The sequence below is a fragment of the Lutra lutra genome, chromosome 15, assembly GCF_902655055.1.
Source record: "Lutra lutra chromosome 15, mLutLut1.2, whole genome shotgun sequence".
In the NCBI taxonomy this organism is placed as follows: Eukaryota; Metazoa; Chordata; class Mammalia; order Carnivora; family Mustelidae; genus Lutra; species Lutra lutra.
The window spans coordinates 53956061-53974071 of NC_062292.1; the positions used below are offsets into that span (position 1 = coordinate 53956061).

Consider the following 18011-nt stretch of genomic DNA (forward strand, 5'->3'; position numbering starts at 1 on the left):
ATCTGTCTCCTTCTCAGCCCTCCCTTCCATCCTCTTTTGGAGCCTGAAATTGTGTTAGAAAGCAGCGGGCAGCTGCCATCCTGTGTGGCCTCCCACAGCACCAGCCCTGAGATCAGCCCCACACGTAGTGAGTCATAGGGTTTCCTCTGAGGCTGACCTGTCACTTCTCAGTCACCCAGTTACGAGGCCCTGGAAGCCTTCCAGTCTTCGGAGATCGCGTGAGCGTGGGTGCTTATTGCAAAACGCTGTCAAGTGGGGGAATTTTCAGGAAAACTAATTAAGTCACTGACAGCATGATCCGGTGAAAGGGGGAGCCATGGCAGGCCCTAGCAAATCCGCGGTGAGTCATTGCCTTAAGCGAGAGTATGAATATGAATGCACGATTACTGGGAGCCACGCATCAGCCGCAGCTCCCCTGCAGGTAAAAACTGAAGCTGCTTCTGGAGCAGACTCACATCCAGGCCCCTCTCCCAAGCCTGTGCAGAGACCGTCGTCTTATTTTCGTGCTGAACAATTAAGGACTTCCCCACATAGAATTCGGAGGTTTACACCTTCTAGATGAGTACAGCCCGATTTTGAAAGCATTGAGGATAGAAACGAGTATTGTCTATGGAAAGTATCACATTGGATTTTGTAACTATTCTGTTGAACAGGAAGTCTGTAATCTCCAGGTAAAGGAAAAGATCCGTGCGCCGAAGAATTTGGGTAAAATGCATTTTGTAATTTTGTAAAAATGCATCTCATTTATGTGTGAATCATGCACTGACAGTGTTTTTGAGGATTCGGTTTTGGTAAACCAAATTGTGTTTGAAAATCACTGAGAATGCTTGTCCTCTAATGAGACTCGTAGCGTGTGCTTCTGCAAAGACACCACATCCATCTCGTGAAACACAAAAAGGCACATCCAAATTTCTACAATTTCTATTTTAGATCTTACTGTTCTTATTAAAGCTGATCCTTCAGAATCTCTGGAAGCTGTGTCGAAACGAATCCAATTAGAAAAATCCCATTCTAAGTGGTGGAGAACGTTACAACTTTTACTACCAAAGGCCAGGTCTCCCAAGTGAGAAACAAAGCAAAAGAAAATGCCATCAGAAATCAGACAAAATCCATGAGGAAGAGTAAAAGAAATTACTTGAATAACTGAGACATGAACTTTGCAGATAATATATTCTGCCCCCCCTTCAGTTTCATACTAAAACAATAGGACTCTTGTTTCGGGAAGTCATGGGTAGAGCAAGGTAAATAGGTTGGTCATCAATTATCAGCATGTAAATTAGGCGCTAGTGGGGCCTGGGTTCACTTATTTAGGCAATCGTTTTATGATTGTTTAGGACTGTGATTCTCAGCCCTGGCTGTACATTAGAATCACCTGGGGACCTTTTGAAACGCACTGATCCCTGGACCCATCTCAGAATCAGAACTACAGGGGGCTGGGGCCAGAGCATAGGGAACGTGGTTAAAGTTCCCCGGGTGATTCTAATGTGCAGCCAGGGCTGAGAGCCACTGAATTAGGAAATCACCACCTGAAAATCCGGCTCAAGTCACAGAGCAACAATGCTGTATCCTCTGCGGCAGTATTTCTCAAAAGAAGGAAAAAAAAAAAAGGGCTGTGGATCATCAAAACTGCTTGTTGAAAATACAGATTGCTGGGAATCCGCACCCTCACCCTTTGGAATCTGCACTTTGAACCTGCTCTTGTACTTGAAACACTCGGAGCCAGTACATTTAAGATGTTCAATATTGAGGAATTATTGAAAACTTAGAAGATGCCTATAATATCACATGGCTTTTGTCCACTTTCAAACATGACAGTTACCAAGCTGGTTCTATGACCTGTTGTCAGGTAAGTGACACTGGCTGGACTTCACCCTCCAAGGTCTCCTGGAGTAAAGGATTCCCCTTTCGTTCAGTAAGAATCCCTTTCTCCATAGAGTTCCTGTCCCTTCTGTCTATCAGAACTCATCCACTCTGTAGCTTTTCTCCCAAAGCTCTATCACGCCCAGAGCTCCATCTGTCAAGTGATGGGTGAACTTACACTAGAAAGTGCTGTTTTGGCTTTCCCACATTATAAATGTTGGCAGCTGTCTTCGATGACTTAGCTCCAAACCAGAAATGAGGATAGTGGTATAGGGTCATGTAAGAGCGTGGTGGACAGCAGCGTCTGACACCGTCAGGGCACACCACATGAAAGACCACCTACCCAACTACAGATCATCGCCACTTTTTTGATTAACAGATCCATACCTCTGGGCAGTTTTTCAGTTCTCTGGTTTGATTCCCAGAAATATAAGTTACCTAAAAATATACAATCCTCTGCAGAAGGGTCAAATCATTGACAGATGTTGGGTGAACCAATGCCTCTAGGACCATGAAGGCATTTTCTGAAAGGCAGCTTGCCAACGAAGTACCCTCATACAGCTTTGAGAGCAATGCAAATTCATCTCAATGGCAAAACGTTCTTTTGTAAAAGGGAAATCAATTCTTTTAGTACATTACTTCCTAAATGGCTTCTGTAAGATTAGTCAGGGTCTATATAGACTCCGCAGTTACACAGGCTAAATACACCTGATATTTTAGTTCATTTATTTCAGCATTTATTCTATACTTCTCAAAATATTTCCTGTAAGAACCAGGCTTCGGGCAGATAGGCTAGACTTTACCCTCTGGCTTCTTATTTTGTAACAAGGTAGGATTAGCTAATAAGTGCAAATCTGAGGTCAGTTTGTTATGGAAACACCATTAGATACTCCATCGGGGGGAATGAGTTTGGAGGAGAAGCATGACCCAGAGCTGACGGAGTTACAGAAGAAAGAGAACAGGCTGAGGTCTACTCTCCTCTGAACTGGGGGTCCCTGGGTTCCTGCTTGTCCTTAGCTCCGGGTAAGAGAACGCACTAGAGCTAAGACAGGTGGGTGAAGTTTACCATGCCTTAGAAAACTGGAATAAGACTTCTATGGATCATCTGGCCAGTTACTGAACCCAATGGCACGGCACAATGCCAAAGAAGCTATAACCGCTGGTTTGCTTTCAGGATCTATGGGTCATTTAGTTTCATCTAATTAGAAGCCAAAGATTACTTGCTGATTCCATTCTGCTCTGTCACAAAGATGTGCTTTTATTCATAAGGGAGAATAGATCACGGAGAATAGAGGAATCTTTGATAATTTGACACTTTTTAAGTAAAGATGAAGAGAAAAGAACAAAAACGTGCCTGCTACATAGATTCTGGCTGTTTCTAATATTATTTTGTTTCCAACTGTGGTATCAATAGGCATTTTGTTTGTTTATGATAAGAATCACATATTTTCCCTAAACCCTTGGGGCCTGATGTGTTTTTAAATAATTTCGTTTCTTTTTCCAGATTTTACAAAGGTAGTAAAATACCTATACTGTATATTTTGTAATATCCTCAGAATGATCTGATAGTAAAATACGCCATTTCTGTAGCAAGACATAAATAGTCACATTAGTTGGGATAAATAAATGCTATAGTCTCCAGTTTGTTCAGACTGCATTTTGCTGCCAAATGAGTTGTGCTGAACCTAGAAAAAACTTAAAGATTTGGAAACAGAGAGAAGGGATTATGGATGCATATCTGTGTATTTCTCCAAACCATTCAAGGTTCTTTTTATATTTTCAATTTTTACTAACTTCCTTGGGTCATTTGTCTCACACGTTATTGGCCCAAAATATACTCTTCTAACACTTAAAAAATGTTATCTCTAATCACTGTACTCATCGATCAGCTCAACATATTTCTGGTGACTTAGTGATTTTATTCTTTCTGGTTATGGTGAGCTTTTCAAGGTTCCGTTTCCTCTTTTAGAAAATTGCACTTGGCATTGTGCCTGGCACTTAGGGCTTGTATCAATCAGCAAGCTTCTGACTACAAGCAAGAGGAACTGGTTCTGACTTATGCAAAAGGAAGTTTATTGGGAGTGCATGGGATTAGGAGAATGGTTGAAGAACCATGCCTGGAAATAGCAGGGGTAAGAAATCTTTTGGATTGAGGTTACGGATCTTTTATCAGGACTTCTCATCTCTTTTTTAAAATTTTGAGTCACTGCGCAGAAGATGAGGCTCCGGGCGAGTATGAGGGGTAGAGCATGGCTTCTGTGCCTACTCCTCGGTTAGGAGAAGCCTGACACATTCGGTGACTGACACTCCCCCCTAGACCTGAGCAAGGGGTGGGGGAAGGACCCCCCTCATCTCCCTCCCCGCCCAGAAATGGAGTTGCTATCATAAGAAAAATAAAAAAAACATTCCGAGAGCAAAACAAAGTAAACTTAACAGAAGCCCTCTAAGGGTTTCAACATATTTTCAGAATATTTTCCTTAATTCATGGCATTTTAGGCATATGCAAAATCCTATGTTTTAGACTGCTCTCATACAAAATTTGCTTCACCCCCGTGCACAGGTTTGTTGTTTTCCGGTAGACATTTCTCCAACACTCCATATCGTTCTTGAGCACAGGAGTGAAGACACTTGCCACTGGGTTTTATTTTATCTTGGTACAATTAAGGAGTTATTTTCAAAGTGATTGTTTTTTTTTTTAATTTTTAATTTTTTATTTTTTCAGCATAACAGTATTCATTATTTTTGCACCACACCCAGTGCTCCATGCAATCCGTGCCCTCTACAATACCCACCACCTGGTGCCCCCAACCTCCCACCCCCCACCCCTTCAAAATTCTCAGATCGTTTTTCAGAGTCCATAGTCTCTCATGGTTCACCTCCCCTTCCAATTTCCCTCAACTCCCTTCTCCTCTCCATCTCCCCTTGTCCTCCATGCTATTTGTTATGCTCCGCAAATAAGTGAAACCATATGATAATTGACTCTCTCTGCTTGACTTATTTCACTCAGCATCATCTCTGTCCATGTCCCGTCCATGTTGCTACAAAACTTGGGTATTCATCCTTTTTTCTTTCTTTTTTTTTTTTTTTTACAGCTTTATAAACATATATTTTTATCCCCAGGGGTACAGGTCTGCGAATCGCCAGGTTTACACACTTCACAGCACTCACCATAGTGCATACCCTCCCCAATATCCATAACCCCACCCCCCTCTCCCAACCCCCTCCCCCCATCAGCCCTCAGTTTGTTTTGTGAGATTAAGAGTCACTTATGGTTTGTCTCCCTCCCGATCCCATCTTGTTTCATTTACTCTTCTCCTACCCTCTCAATCAAAGTGATTGTTTAACAAGGAGTGTTTCCTGCCAAGGCAACACTGACGGAGGGATGCTTAATGGTAGAAATCACTTCATTAATAAGGAATGCAAATACCTCACCTGAAATTTACATAGGAACAACAAGCATGTATCACATGGTTCAAGCACCAAGAAAACGAAGAAGGCAAATGAATATGGTCTTTCCTCCCTCATTTACTGCTTAAACAATTTTAGAGGATATTATTGAATTCCTTAAGCCCCATGTTTCTTTAAGTGGTTTTTCAAATTGTAAGGCATTTTTACAGGCAGGGGCTGATGTGTGCCTACAGTCTCAGTGTGAATAGCTGATAATACACATTTCTTACCTGATACTCATATTCTGTGAAAGGCGATAGTTCGGAATCCGTAAAAGAGCTTGCGCTTCCGTTGTAGGCGAGCACTGGGTTTGATTTCCCAGGTTGAGTTGTTCTTTGCCTTCTGTATAGCTCATAATATAAAACTTTTCCATTTGGCTGAAGTGGTCCCGTCCACGAAAGGGCGACTGTGGGCTGGAACCCCCCTGGAGCCATCCGTACGTCTAGATGTGGCGGGAGCTGCATCAGAGGCGCAACCTCAGGGGTCTGTAGGGACGCCCAGTCACTTGAAGCACACCCCAGCATGGTGCAGGCTTGAATTTGAACTTCATACCTTCAGGACACAAGGGCGAAATTACCCATTATTAGCAAAACAGGTTTTCAAGGGAGGAATATTTACAAGACTGTTTCTCAGGGGAAAAAAAAAAAAAAAAGACCATTTGCTGAAAAGAAAAAAGACAAATCCGTTTACATTTATTCTTATCTACAGCTCATCCTTTTAAAGAGCAACAATGTCCTCTTTCTATAAAAAAGTGCGAACACGTTAAATCTTCCTGGCTTCCCAAACTAAAACAAAAATTCTCAACTGTTTGGAAAGGGTGGCCACGATTCTTCCCTGTAACAGGAATGTAAGGAATACATTCACTTTCAAGGTTCTCTCCAACATAAAAAATTCTCGTATTCTGCAGAATTACTTAACACAACGATGAAGAATGTAGACCTTTGCGGGGCATGAACCAGCTCTCCGTAGCCCTGGGCTCTTTCTATCTCTGCAGCCGGAGCTAAATGATTCCCCAGGAATGTTTCCAGGTCATGAAGGAACATCATGGAGTTAAGGTTTCAGTGGTAATAAATCCCCTCACCTGATACCTGACATCTTAAAACAGGCTCTCTTACACCACACAAAGACCTTTTGGGGCCAAAGTTAACCCAGCTACAAGCTAGATTATCAATCATGGAGACACCTTATCACCACCCAGTTAAACTCAACCAATCAATTATGTTTTGCCTCATAGTTGGTCTCCTGCCACCTGGAAAGGTCTATTTACATAGCTGGGACTTATCCTTTCCAACAAGAGGGGCTTTTGTTAGTATTAAGTGCCTACAGCAACACCTAAGTGCTTTATTCCCTCTGCACCCAGGCCCCACTGATTTTATGACACCTTGATCTTCCCTCCAGCTGCAGCCACTTTTTTTCCTATCTTTACTTCTTTGGGTTCCAGCTTTTCCTCTTCTCTTTGCTGCTTCCCTCTTAGTGCTGCTTTCTGTTCTCTTCCTTGCTTTCTTTCTTTTCCCCATGTCCTCTTCTTATTCCCCCTTCCCCTTCTTAATTACACGTCTCTCTTCCTTTGTGGCATCTTTCCCCTTTTCTGCTTCTCCCTCCTGTCTGCTTCTCCGCTGCTCATCTCCGCTGTGATGGGACTACTGGTTTACGGGTGCATCGGTGCATCTGTGTGTTACGGCACTGACTCCTAACCAACTCTGGAAAGCCCATTTCAATTTTCCATACATAGATTATTTGTTTTCTGGATTATCTGTGGTAGTTTTAAAATTCTGGTTCACATTCCTTTTGCTACTTGAGTATTCCCATGCTCCTTCTTCCTACTGACCTTCTGGAGTTACTCCCAGGAGGACACAGTAATTTACAGTATTCGGTAAGCATTAAGCTGCTAGAAAAACCCCAAACTACATGAACCCCAACTTCATGTAGAAGTGATGTGTTGTTTCAAGTCATGAATGTCACTTATCTCTTAAATGAGAATGGAGAGTGCAGAGACATCTCTTGTCACCGTAAGTATCAGTGTTAGGTTTATCAGATGATCAAATCCCCCCACCCCAGCCTGGGAAAGGTGCTTCTTTCACACCTGGAAACCTTTTTCTTTAGAAACCTTTTTGGCTAAGAGTTTCAAAGGGGAGCAAGCTGATACGATTTTTTCAAATTTGCAGGTACCAGTCAGGTAAAGAGGAAGCCAGTATAAAATGCACAGCTCTGCAGCTAACCTGGGTCTTTTTTTTAATGCCCCAAATCAGAGTAAGATTAAAGGCAACTCACATGGTATGTGGATTAGCTATGAAAGATAGCTGCGGAAGTTTTAATTCTTGTTTAATATTTAATGCGACCTTAAATAATTGTCATGAGTAGATGCATAAGACCATGAATGTTTCATTTAAACAGCACTATATATCAGAGATAGTTATAGGAGGGATCCAATCTACACATCAGTAGATTACAATAATAGCTGAATTTTACCAGTGGTGGTTGGAAATCAACACTCTTTCAGCCTTTAATTTTTTTTAAGTGGTTCTGTTCATTTTACTAAATTTTAAGCATAAAATGTCTTTTATTACTCTTCTCGCTGGGGATGTAAGTTACTTAAAATGTGATAGGGAAAAATGCCAAGTAATTCTTCAAGCTAGAGGAAAAGGGCCAGTAGTAAGATTGCTTTGTAGGGGGAGCAGCACACACCCATGCACGTCAGAGAGCCCCAAGGGGACCGTTGAGAAACAGGAGGTAGCAAATCGGCACCATCCTGGAAAGTCATGAGATCAGAGCTGGGGGAATCCTAAGGGGTTGGGGAAACAGAGTCGGATGAGTCTTATTATCCCTGCAGGAAGTACAGGATTCAGTAAGCAGGCTCTCCCCCAAACAAAATTTGGGTCAGCCCACTCTGGCTAGTAAGAGCTCTTACTGGTACTTTCTTCCTCTTTACTATAATACCTACTTTTCTTCAATGCCTGGATCAGATGACACCATCCAGGTTCTCACAACTGTCCAGGGGCCTGGATGTTTTCAGGAGGGACTAGACTCAGGGAAGGGGCCCATCTCTGCAACGTGTTCCCGACATTGTGGTGAACTGCAAACATTTCTGAAAAATGACTTTCAGGCTGTCACCTGCGAGAATTTTGCTCTCTAGGAGTTACGCAAGCAAGTTTGGACAGGATGAGGACGTGTTCAGTCCACTGTCAATGGTTAAGTGGTTGGGGGTTGGAGACATCCCCCATCTTGCTTCTAGAGTTTTCATTTGAACAGACGGAGGGCTCACAGTGGCTTATTCTTAGCGAATCTGAGTTGGCCACTTACCTGTGAAATGGCTTCAGCTGGTCTACTAGGAGTGACTGTGTGTCAAAAGAAGTATGACTTGTATTGATGTGTATGATTTTTGTTTCTTTTGCAAACAGCTCTCGGATAAAGAGGGTGTAATTGACGATATCGCCATTTGTCCTCACCGGAGCATCCCAGTTCACTAAAATCTCTTGTGGGCCCTTGGCCTTCAATTTTGGAGGTTCTACCCCTGAAGGTGCTGAGGGGCTGGTTCTGTCTTTGACAAGTGGACTCAAAACACCCCCTTGGCTGTTGTTGGCAGTCACTGTGTAGCCATACTCCACGCCTGGGGTGAGAATGAAATCGTGGTAGCGGGTTTCCAGGCCAGTATAGACAATGGTGCCATCCCGTCTAAGTTCATAACTTCTGATCTGGCCGTTTGGGTTTCTGGGAGGTTTCCAGGTGATTTCTATGGATTCCGAGCCTGTGACTTGCAATTTTGGAGGCTCCATGTCCTGCGGTGGGGCCTCCAGGGTCCAGGCTGATCTTGGCGCACTCTCTGTGCAACCTCCGTTAGTGCAGGCTTCCAGGGAGAAGTTATACTGAGTATAAGGTTGGAGGTCAGAAACCAGCAGGGACAGGTTCTGCCCAGCAAGGTACTCCTTACCATCCAATTTAAGCAAATATTTAGTGATCTTTCCATTTTGAACCGATGGTGGTGACCACGATACATTTATCTGAGTAGCGCTGAGAGTCCAGAGAGCTGGAGGGCTGACTCCTGCTGGGGCAGCCTCAGGCGTTGTGACGCTGGTGGGTTTGCTGGTGGAGCAGCCCCCCGCCGAGCAGGCTATGAGGGCATAAATGTAGGTAGAAAACGGAAGCAGCTCTTTGTCTGTATAATTGAAAGTCACAGCATCAAAGCTGAAAGGATAGAGCACTCCATTCCTCTGAAGTTTGTATGACTGGATAATACCATTGGACTGTTCGGGGGGGATCCAGGAAATCAGTAGTTTTGGGGGATTCATAGATACATAGGCTACCTCAGGTGGAGAGAGACCTTCTGGAGGCGCCTGCATTGTCCTTACTACGAGCCAAGAGCTACAGGTGTGGCCTGCTGAATTCCAAGTGTGGATTTTATATTCACACTGTGTCCATGGCTGCAAACCAGTGTCATTATACATAAATGTGTTCCTTTCAGTATCATATTCTGTGAAAACAATTTTCTCATCGGCCTGGATTGTCTGATTTCCCCAAGCTTTTCCCTCGAAGCACCTGCGAATGACTTCATAGCGAATTATCTTTCCGTGTGGGTGGAGAGGCTCAGACCAGCGCAGCTCAATGCTGGTGGACCCCACAGACCGGATCGTAGGCGCTAACTGAGAGTGGGGAGGGGCTTCCTCTGTCCACATGGGCTGGGGCACTGAGTGTGCACAGCCCGCCTTGGTGCAGGCCTCCAGGGTGAGCGTGTAGAGGCTGAAAGGGACCAGGCGTCGGAAGAGAAACTGACGATTCAAGCCAGAGTACTCCAGGATACCCTCGCTGAAGATGTTGTAGATCTGCAGGAAGCACAGAAGCAGAGGGAAAATAATGTGTAGCATATGATTTCTTGGTGTAGCTGTTTTGTCCCTTTTAACCTTCTCTCCCTCCTATTCCTCATCTTGATGGTCCTAATCCAGATGAAACATTCTGATATTAATTTTGAGAATGTGATCTTTTCTAGTTAATGAAAAGTCCACAAAAAGAAGAACAATGGTTTCCTTTGCCTTTTTTTTTTTTTTAAGGTTGGATATCATATAAGCACATATCTAAAAGCTAAGGACTATTGAAGCTGATTCTTCGACTTAAAAGGTCAAATACGTTTCCTCCTATTTTTATTTTTTTAAAGGTAAGGAACAGTATTCATATCCCCTGTTTTATAGATGATGACCACTTTGGATTTCATTCTGAATGGGATAAGTAGGGCCTATCTACAGTGTCTATCTTTTTGTAGCATTTACTGGGAAATTGAATTATATTACTTAACCATTTGTACCAGGGTGTCAGGGCTGAAAATGTCTGTGTATCTATGTGTGGGCACACATACATACACATATATGCATTTATGTGTTCTACATATTTACACAAATATAGATACAAACTTGGAATGATTAGAAGATGGAATAAACCATGCTGTTTTCTCTTGCAGGCCATGGAAGAACAGATTGCTCCTTTGGAGCAAAGTACCCTTTGGTTCTGGGAAAACCATCTGAACATTTGTTATATAAATGCAGGGCAAATTTTCATCTCATATTATTCATCATTCTTTGCGAAAGATGGGAAGTAACTCAACTTGAATGTAGATGTTTTTATATAGTGATTTCCTGCCCTTTCCCAGCCTCGATGCACCTGAGAGATATGATACATCCCTGTGGTTGGTAGTGGCTCCCGAGGATGGCATCCCTCAAGAGGGGCGGGGATGTATTTCAGAATACCCTGGCAGACAGCAACTTCTTTCAAAATATGTCTCCAAAGGCAAAGGAAACAAAAGTGAATATGAACTTTTGGGACTTCATCAAGATGAAAAGCTTCTGCACAGCAAAGGAAACAGTCAACAAAACAAAGAGCCAACCCACAGAATGGGAGAAGATATTTGCAAATGACAGTACAGACAAAGGACTGATATCCAAGATCTGTAAAGAACCTCTCAAACTCAACACACACAAAACAGATAATCATGTCAAAAAATGGGCAGAAGACATGAGCAGACACTTCTCCAAAGAAGACATACAAATGGCTAACAGACACATGAAAAAATGTTCATCCTCATTAGCTATCTGGGAGATTCAAATAAAAACCATACTGAGATACCACCTTACACCAGTTAGAATGTCCAAAATTAACAAGATAGTAAACAACGTGTGTTGGAGAGGATGTGGAAAAAGGGGAACCCTCTTACACTGTTGGTGGGAATGCAAGTTGATGAAACCACTTTGGAAAACAGTGTGGACATTCCTTAAGAAATTAAAAATAGAGCTTCCCTATGACCCTGCAATTTCACTATTGGGTATTTCCCCCCAAAGATACAGATGTAGTGAAAAGAAAAAAAAAAAGTAAAAAGTACCCCAATGTTCATAGCAGCAATGGCTACAGTTGCCAAAGAACCAAGATGGTTCTTGGAAAGAACCAAGATGCCCTTCAAAAGACAAATGGATAAAGAAGATACAGTCCATATACACTATGGAGTATTATGCCTCCATCAGAAAGGATGAAGACCCAACTTTTGTATCAGCATGGATGGGACTGGAAGAGATTATGCTAAGTGAAATAAGTCAAGCAGAGAGAGTCAATTATCATATGGTTTCACTTACTTGTGGAGGATAAGGAATAACACGGAGGGCATGGAGAGCTGGAGAGAAGGGAGTTGGGGGGAACTGGAGGGGGAGACGAATCATGAGAGACTGTGGACTCTGAGAAACAAACTAAGGGTTTTGGAGGGGAGGGGCATGAGGGGTTGGGTGAGCCTCATGGTGGGTATTAGGGAGGGCACGTATTGCATGGAGCACTGGGTGTGGTGCATAAACAATGAATCCTGGAACACTGAAAAGAAATTAAAAAAAAAAAAAAAAAGAATCCTCTGGCAGGCACATCAAGTTTGAAACATTCCCACAGGCAAACCTAACTTGGACTGCGCTGTTTATATATTTTTTTGTTATTTAAGATTAAATAGCCTAGACTTTTGGAAATCGATTTATGCTGGATTATTGTATTTCAATGTGATTTTTTTTTTCTAGTTGGGTTCCTAGGGCAAGACCACACCCCTGAGGGAAGGGAAATAGTGTATTTTCTGAAGAGCGCTTAGCTTCCATAATCAACTTGAAAGCCTTGATGAGTCCCTGAGCTCCCTCATATTCACCTAGCAAATCTCTAATTAGTATTAAATTTAGCTTTCCCTCCATACCTTAGCTTCTAGCTGGGTTTGGGGAAAAACACTTGACTATGCTGAATGGTCTCACTTTAAATATCTTACTTTAAATTTTAAGAGGGCGACTCCCCCCTTGTAGTCCTATTCCATTCCCCCACATGTTCTCTCTTTCATTTTCCAAAGCGATTCTTTAATATTTTCTCCTTTCCTCACAAACTCTTCTGTCTCTTCCATCACCCTCTTCTGTCTCTCATAGGTGGTTGTTGACAGAACCACATACTTGACTGGAGAAATAGAAGCAGTCAGAAAGGAATATTCCCATGTTATGTATTATCCTCATCATATCCATGTGAATCCAGATTTACACTGCGTGCCCTCCTTCCTTGTGCTCTGGATGAAGTATCTCTACCCCGAGGAGCCCACCTGAGCTCTGGGTCCCATACCCGCTCCTTCTATAGATTTCATGCCTGCAATCATTCTCATTATCTCTTGCATCACCAATTTATCTCCCTCTACTGGGCTATTTCCATTAGTGTTTAAATGTACTCTAGTATCTTTCATTGATTTTTAAATAAAATTTCTTGACACTCTAGTCCCTCAGCTACTGCCCTGTTTCTCTGCTTTTCATCTATGCTTCTTTAAAGAGTTGGGGTCCTCATTCCTCACTTGCTATTTTCTCCTCAAGCTGTCCCAACCTGGTTTCTCATTTCACCATTTGATCTTCTTGTCAAGGTCACTATGATTACCTCATTTCCAGGTCCAGGATGACTTCTCTGCCCTCATTCCACTTGATCTTTCAAGAGCATCGGACATACTTTCTCCACAGTTTTGGGATGCCCCACTTATCTACCTGTTCTTCTACCTTACTTGCCTCTTCTGAGTCTCCTTTGCTGGCGCCACTGCCTCCTCTTGACCTCCAAATTTCTGTATTACTCAGAGCTTGAGCCCTACCTCTTATCATTTCTAGTTATATTCTCTCCATACCTGATATCCTCTAGACCCATGGGTTTAAATGTCACTCATATACTAATGAATTCCAAAAATAGAGTTCTAGACATATACCTCCAACTGTCTACTTGTCCCTTCAAACCTGTATACTTCCCAGCCTTACTTTCTTAGTCAATGACTCAAGGCCTGAATATCCCTTTTCCTTCCTGTTTCACATCCAGTCCATTAACAGATCCTGTCAGCTTTGCTTTCTGTATATATCTCCAATTCACCTACATCTTCTGTCCTCACAGCTCCCACTCTAATTCAAGCCACCATAATTCTACCTTAAATTTTTAGCATCTTCCAAATTCCACTGGTCTTCTTAGAGTCCATTTTATACATAGCAGCCAGAGTGGTTTTGAAAAACATAAATTTGATTATACTATTTAATTGCCTAAACCTTTCAGTAATTTTTCATCACACTTAGAATAAGTTCCAAACTCATCACAGCCCACAAGGCTGGGCACAATCTACTTCCTACCAATCTGCCATTCTCATCTTTCTCTCCGTGCACCCCACCCCCCAATACTTCAACCACGCTGGCTTTCTTCCGTTCATTTGAATGCACCAAGTTCATTCCTGGCTTCAGGCCTTGCATTTGCTGTTCAGTTTGTTTGGAACATTTTGCTCTCATATCTTCACATGACTGACTCGGTCTTGTCATTCAGGGCTCAGCTCAAATGTCAATTCAAATGATCATCCATTCTAAAACAGCCTGAGTAGGCGTAATTACATTATTGTGTTTAATTTTTTTTTATGGTGTTCATCCTTCTCTGAAATTCTCTTATTTGTGCATTAGCTTTTTGTTTGCTTCTCTGTACCACCACCATTCATGTGCACGTGTGCCCACAAACACACTCTCTCACACACACACACACACACACACACAAGGTGTGTGACAGCAGGAGGACCTTGGTTGTCTTGTTCACTCCTGAATAAATGCCTGGCACTTAGTAGAAGCTTAATAAAGATTTGGTGAAATGTCAATGAAGGTAAAGGAGGAGATATTCCTATTGTCAATCATACCAAGAAGAGGCAGATGCTAGTATGGGAAACAAACACTCAAAAGGAGGGAATGGGTATCAAAAGGATGGGTATGAAGAGAGAGACTCTTTTCTCTGATGGGATCTTAGGGCATTGGCTTGGATTTTGAGACCCTGGGTCATATGGCTCAAGCCTCAGGCACTGTCACACGTAGGCAGGCTGGTAGAAGGCAGCTTGCTTCTGATGCCTTGTAGCAGGCCTGCAGCTTGGCGGAGAGGCAGCCATGGTACTAAGCAGTGAGGCTGTTACCTGGAGGCTCACGAGGATGGGCCTGGGCCTGTGAGGTCTAGTTACAGTTCTAACTTGTTGCCGTAGGTAATTTCTGCTGTCATCTTCCTCGTAGGGTTTTCAGAGAAGCTTTCCTCAAAGTTACAGCTTAGTCTTAACTGTTCTAGGTGGAGTCAATAGGGGACTCTTGACCACCTGGAGAAGGAGTGGTGGAGGAGGGGACCGGCAGTCCCAGCCTGCAGAAGGCAGTTGATCAGGGCTGAAGCGGTGGTCCAGGACTAGAGGCAGGCACAGTCTGACCGGTAAGTCACCCCAGCTGTTGGGGACGAGTATCCAAAAGGCAGATGAAGACTGGCTTGCACATGGGTGATCACTCAAATCAACGAAATGCAGTCTAGTAACAGAAATGCCATCTTATTTGTGCTCACAGACTGGTCAAACCCGAGACGCACCTAGGACCTTAGTAAGACTGCTCTTCACGGCTACATATGGAGGTGGGGGGTGTTAGACACGGGGGGGCTTCCTGTCTTCTGCTTAATGAGCTCGGCTCAAGGTGCAAATTAGGCAGGACTAAAGCAAATAACTGTGCAGGATAAGTCAGGAGGCAGTAGGAACAGTCATTTAGAGTTACGTTTTGGCGTGACTTCCTGACTTCAAGTTGCGATTCGATCATTTGCAATGGGGACTTGGGTAATTATTTAGCCTTGATATGCCTCATGAAGTTTAGTGGTACCTACCTGGTAGGGTTGATGTGCAAGTTAAATGAGATAATCCACGGAGAGCACTTAGCCCAGTGTTGGGTTCATAGGAAGCATAATACATGGGAGCTAGTTTTCTCTGATCTATGATTAAGTGCCTGGAGGAGCTATCAAGGAGGATTAAACAGACGGTGAAGGGTGTTTCCCCACAGTGACCTGATGGCATGTCAGGGCTCATCTATTTATCTGGAGGACACCAAACATGATTTCATATTCAGAGTAGACGTTACCTTAATCACACCATTGGTTCTCACAGGCTCTGACCACTGTAGCAACAACGCCCGGCCGTTCTCTTGCTGTTCTACTGTAAAGTTGCTCAGTCCACTTGGGGAAGATTCTAGGGTTTGAACCACGGTCCAGGGGCTTGAAACGTCTCCTGCCTGGTTTGTGGCCACAATTCCAATGTGATATGTTGTGAATGGTTCTAACCCAAATAGGTGGGCTTGATGGCTCGTTCCCTGCATGCACAAAAATTAACAGGTTAGATTTCTTTTAGGAACTGCTAACAATTGCTGGAAGGTCATTCTCTGACCAAGGTACATTAGCAATGGCAGCATAAATATCACAACAGAGTTTTGAATTACTAAGAAAACAATGTGGCTTTTTTATTGTTCTTCACACCTGAATATACTATCAAATGTTGTATAACTTCAGACATACACAAAGTGGGGATCAGATAGAATCCTTGCCTTTCCAGAGCTTGCAACCCAAAGGATGTGACACATAACATAAAAAAAAAAGAAAAGAAAAAAAAAGGTGCTTCAGGCTAGTGAGGCATTCAGCTCATGGTGGAAATCAGCGGCACCAAGTTTCATGACAAAAAATGGGATAATCTTAAGGGCTTGGAGGTCTAACTGGAACGGTTAATCCCCAGCACAATTTGTATATACATATGACTCTCCCCAGTCTCCCTCCCTCCTTCTCTTGGTGAGTATTTATATCTTACAGATTCAGTAAAACAGACACAAGAAAACAAAACGACAAGTGAGCTGAACTGTAAATGCACAAACACGCTTAGAGAAGTCTACTAGTGATATATATATATATATATATATATATATATATATATATATACATGTGAAAATAGTCTCGTTTGTTAAAAATATCATAACTGGAACCATCAAATTTACCAACAATAATTGTTAGCTAGGCTTTGAGAATTTGGTTTTTGTTGATTTAAAAGGAAAAAAAAAGATAGGATTAGAGGGGTTTTTTGTTTTGTTTTGTTTTTTTCCTGCTTGGAGAGAACATTTAATGTATTTTACATAACTAAAAGCTGGAACTAAAAGTCTTCATGTTTTGAAAGCGCCCAGGGTGCTCTTTCTACATCTGGGCTGGGTGGATATGTCTGTTTATGAATAGCAAATATGTCTGCAAGTGGACCATGAATATGTGTATAGATAACACACACACACACACACACACACACATCCAGAGACACATACTGACACACAGAGACACCCAGACACACAGACACACTTTCTTTTGTGTACTATACGTGAGTAATCATGAGGAAGTTTTGAATGTCTTCATGGTGTGTAAGATCAGGTTTGGTTTATTAGATGTTTAAACACGACAGTTTTCAATTGTCCTCTCCTTGGTGGATACAAAAGGATGAATGTGAGGGAGAGAAGAGGAAGTTATTTCTGAGAGTAGATACCCGAAATCAGACAAAGTTACGTGACTAGAAATTCTCCTAATTGGGAGGCATCCAAATATCATTTTGAATAAAATCTAAAACAAAGTGGCAAAGTCAGTTTGAATCATTTTCTAAAAAATTGGTCAGACAAAACCAAAACACTTTGTAGAAATAATTTTTGACACTGTTTCCTCATATTCTTGGTCATAAGTTTCACCTGTCTAATGTCTCTTATTATGTGTTAAACACGAGCAGAGAAAATATAATTTCCTTTATTTATCAAAAACTTCTAAGTCAATTTTCCTCTTTCAATAAGTCCCATTATGATATTACATGCTAACCTCTTGAAATCTTTTAATATTTAAACATTTGCTAAGCGACCAGACTCTGAAACAAATTTTATAGAAATACTAATTTCTCTTTTTTAAAATATTAAAAGTTGGATCATAAATATTTAAAACTTATTTCTCCATAACACTGGATTGGTCTTTTAGATAAATATAGCACAGAACTAGAATGACCATAATGAATATTAAATCTGAAGATGCTACAAGTCCCGATTACAAACATTCTTTTCTGATAAATGATTCCTTTTCTGTGGAAATAGGGCAATCATGGGCAAGATTAATAATGCAAAGAAGAAAAACTCTTTGTTCAGAATATTCAGTAATGGGTGCCAAAAAAGCATAAGCTCCAAAGCAAATAGTAATCACCTCTAACAGATTATATATAAAAAAGGTAGGCTGTTGGGGGACACTTAGAGATAGCTTTTGTCATAAGAAACATGAAAAGCATGTGGGCTATAAAGCAAAAACATATGTATATTGTCAATAGCAGCACCTGCTCAATTACAGTTTATTTCAGAGCTGAGAATTCCATTCAG

General features: G+C 42.1%; 1 protein-coding gene across 1 annotated transcript in view; it reads right to left on the minus strand.

The window, feature by feature from the left end:
* USH2A (usherin) overlaps positions 1-18011 on the minus strand; it is a 705277-nt gene that overhangs the window by 39907 nt on the left and 647359 nt on the right. Inside the window, 3 exon segments of the mRNA XM_047705734.1 lie at positions 5538-5859; positions 8608-10124; positions 15720-15947. Of these exon segments, the coding sequence (XP_047561690.1) occupies positions 5538-5859; positions 8608-10124; positions 15720-15947 (2067 nt within the window).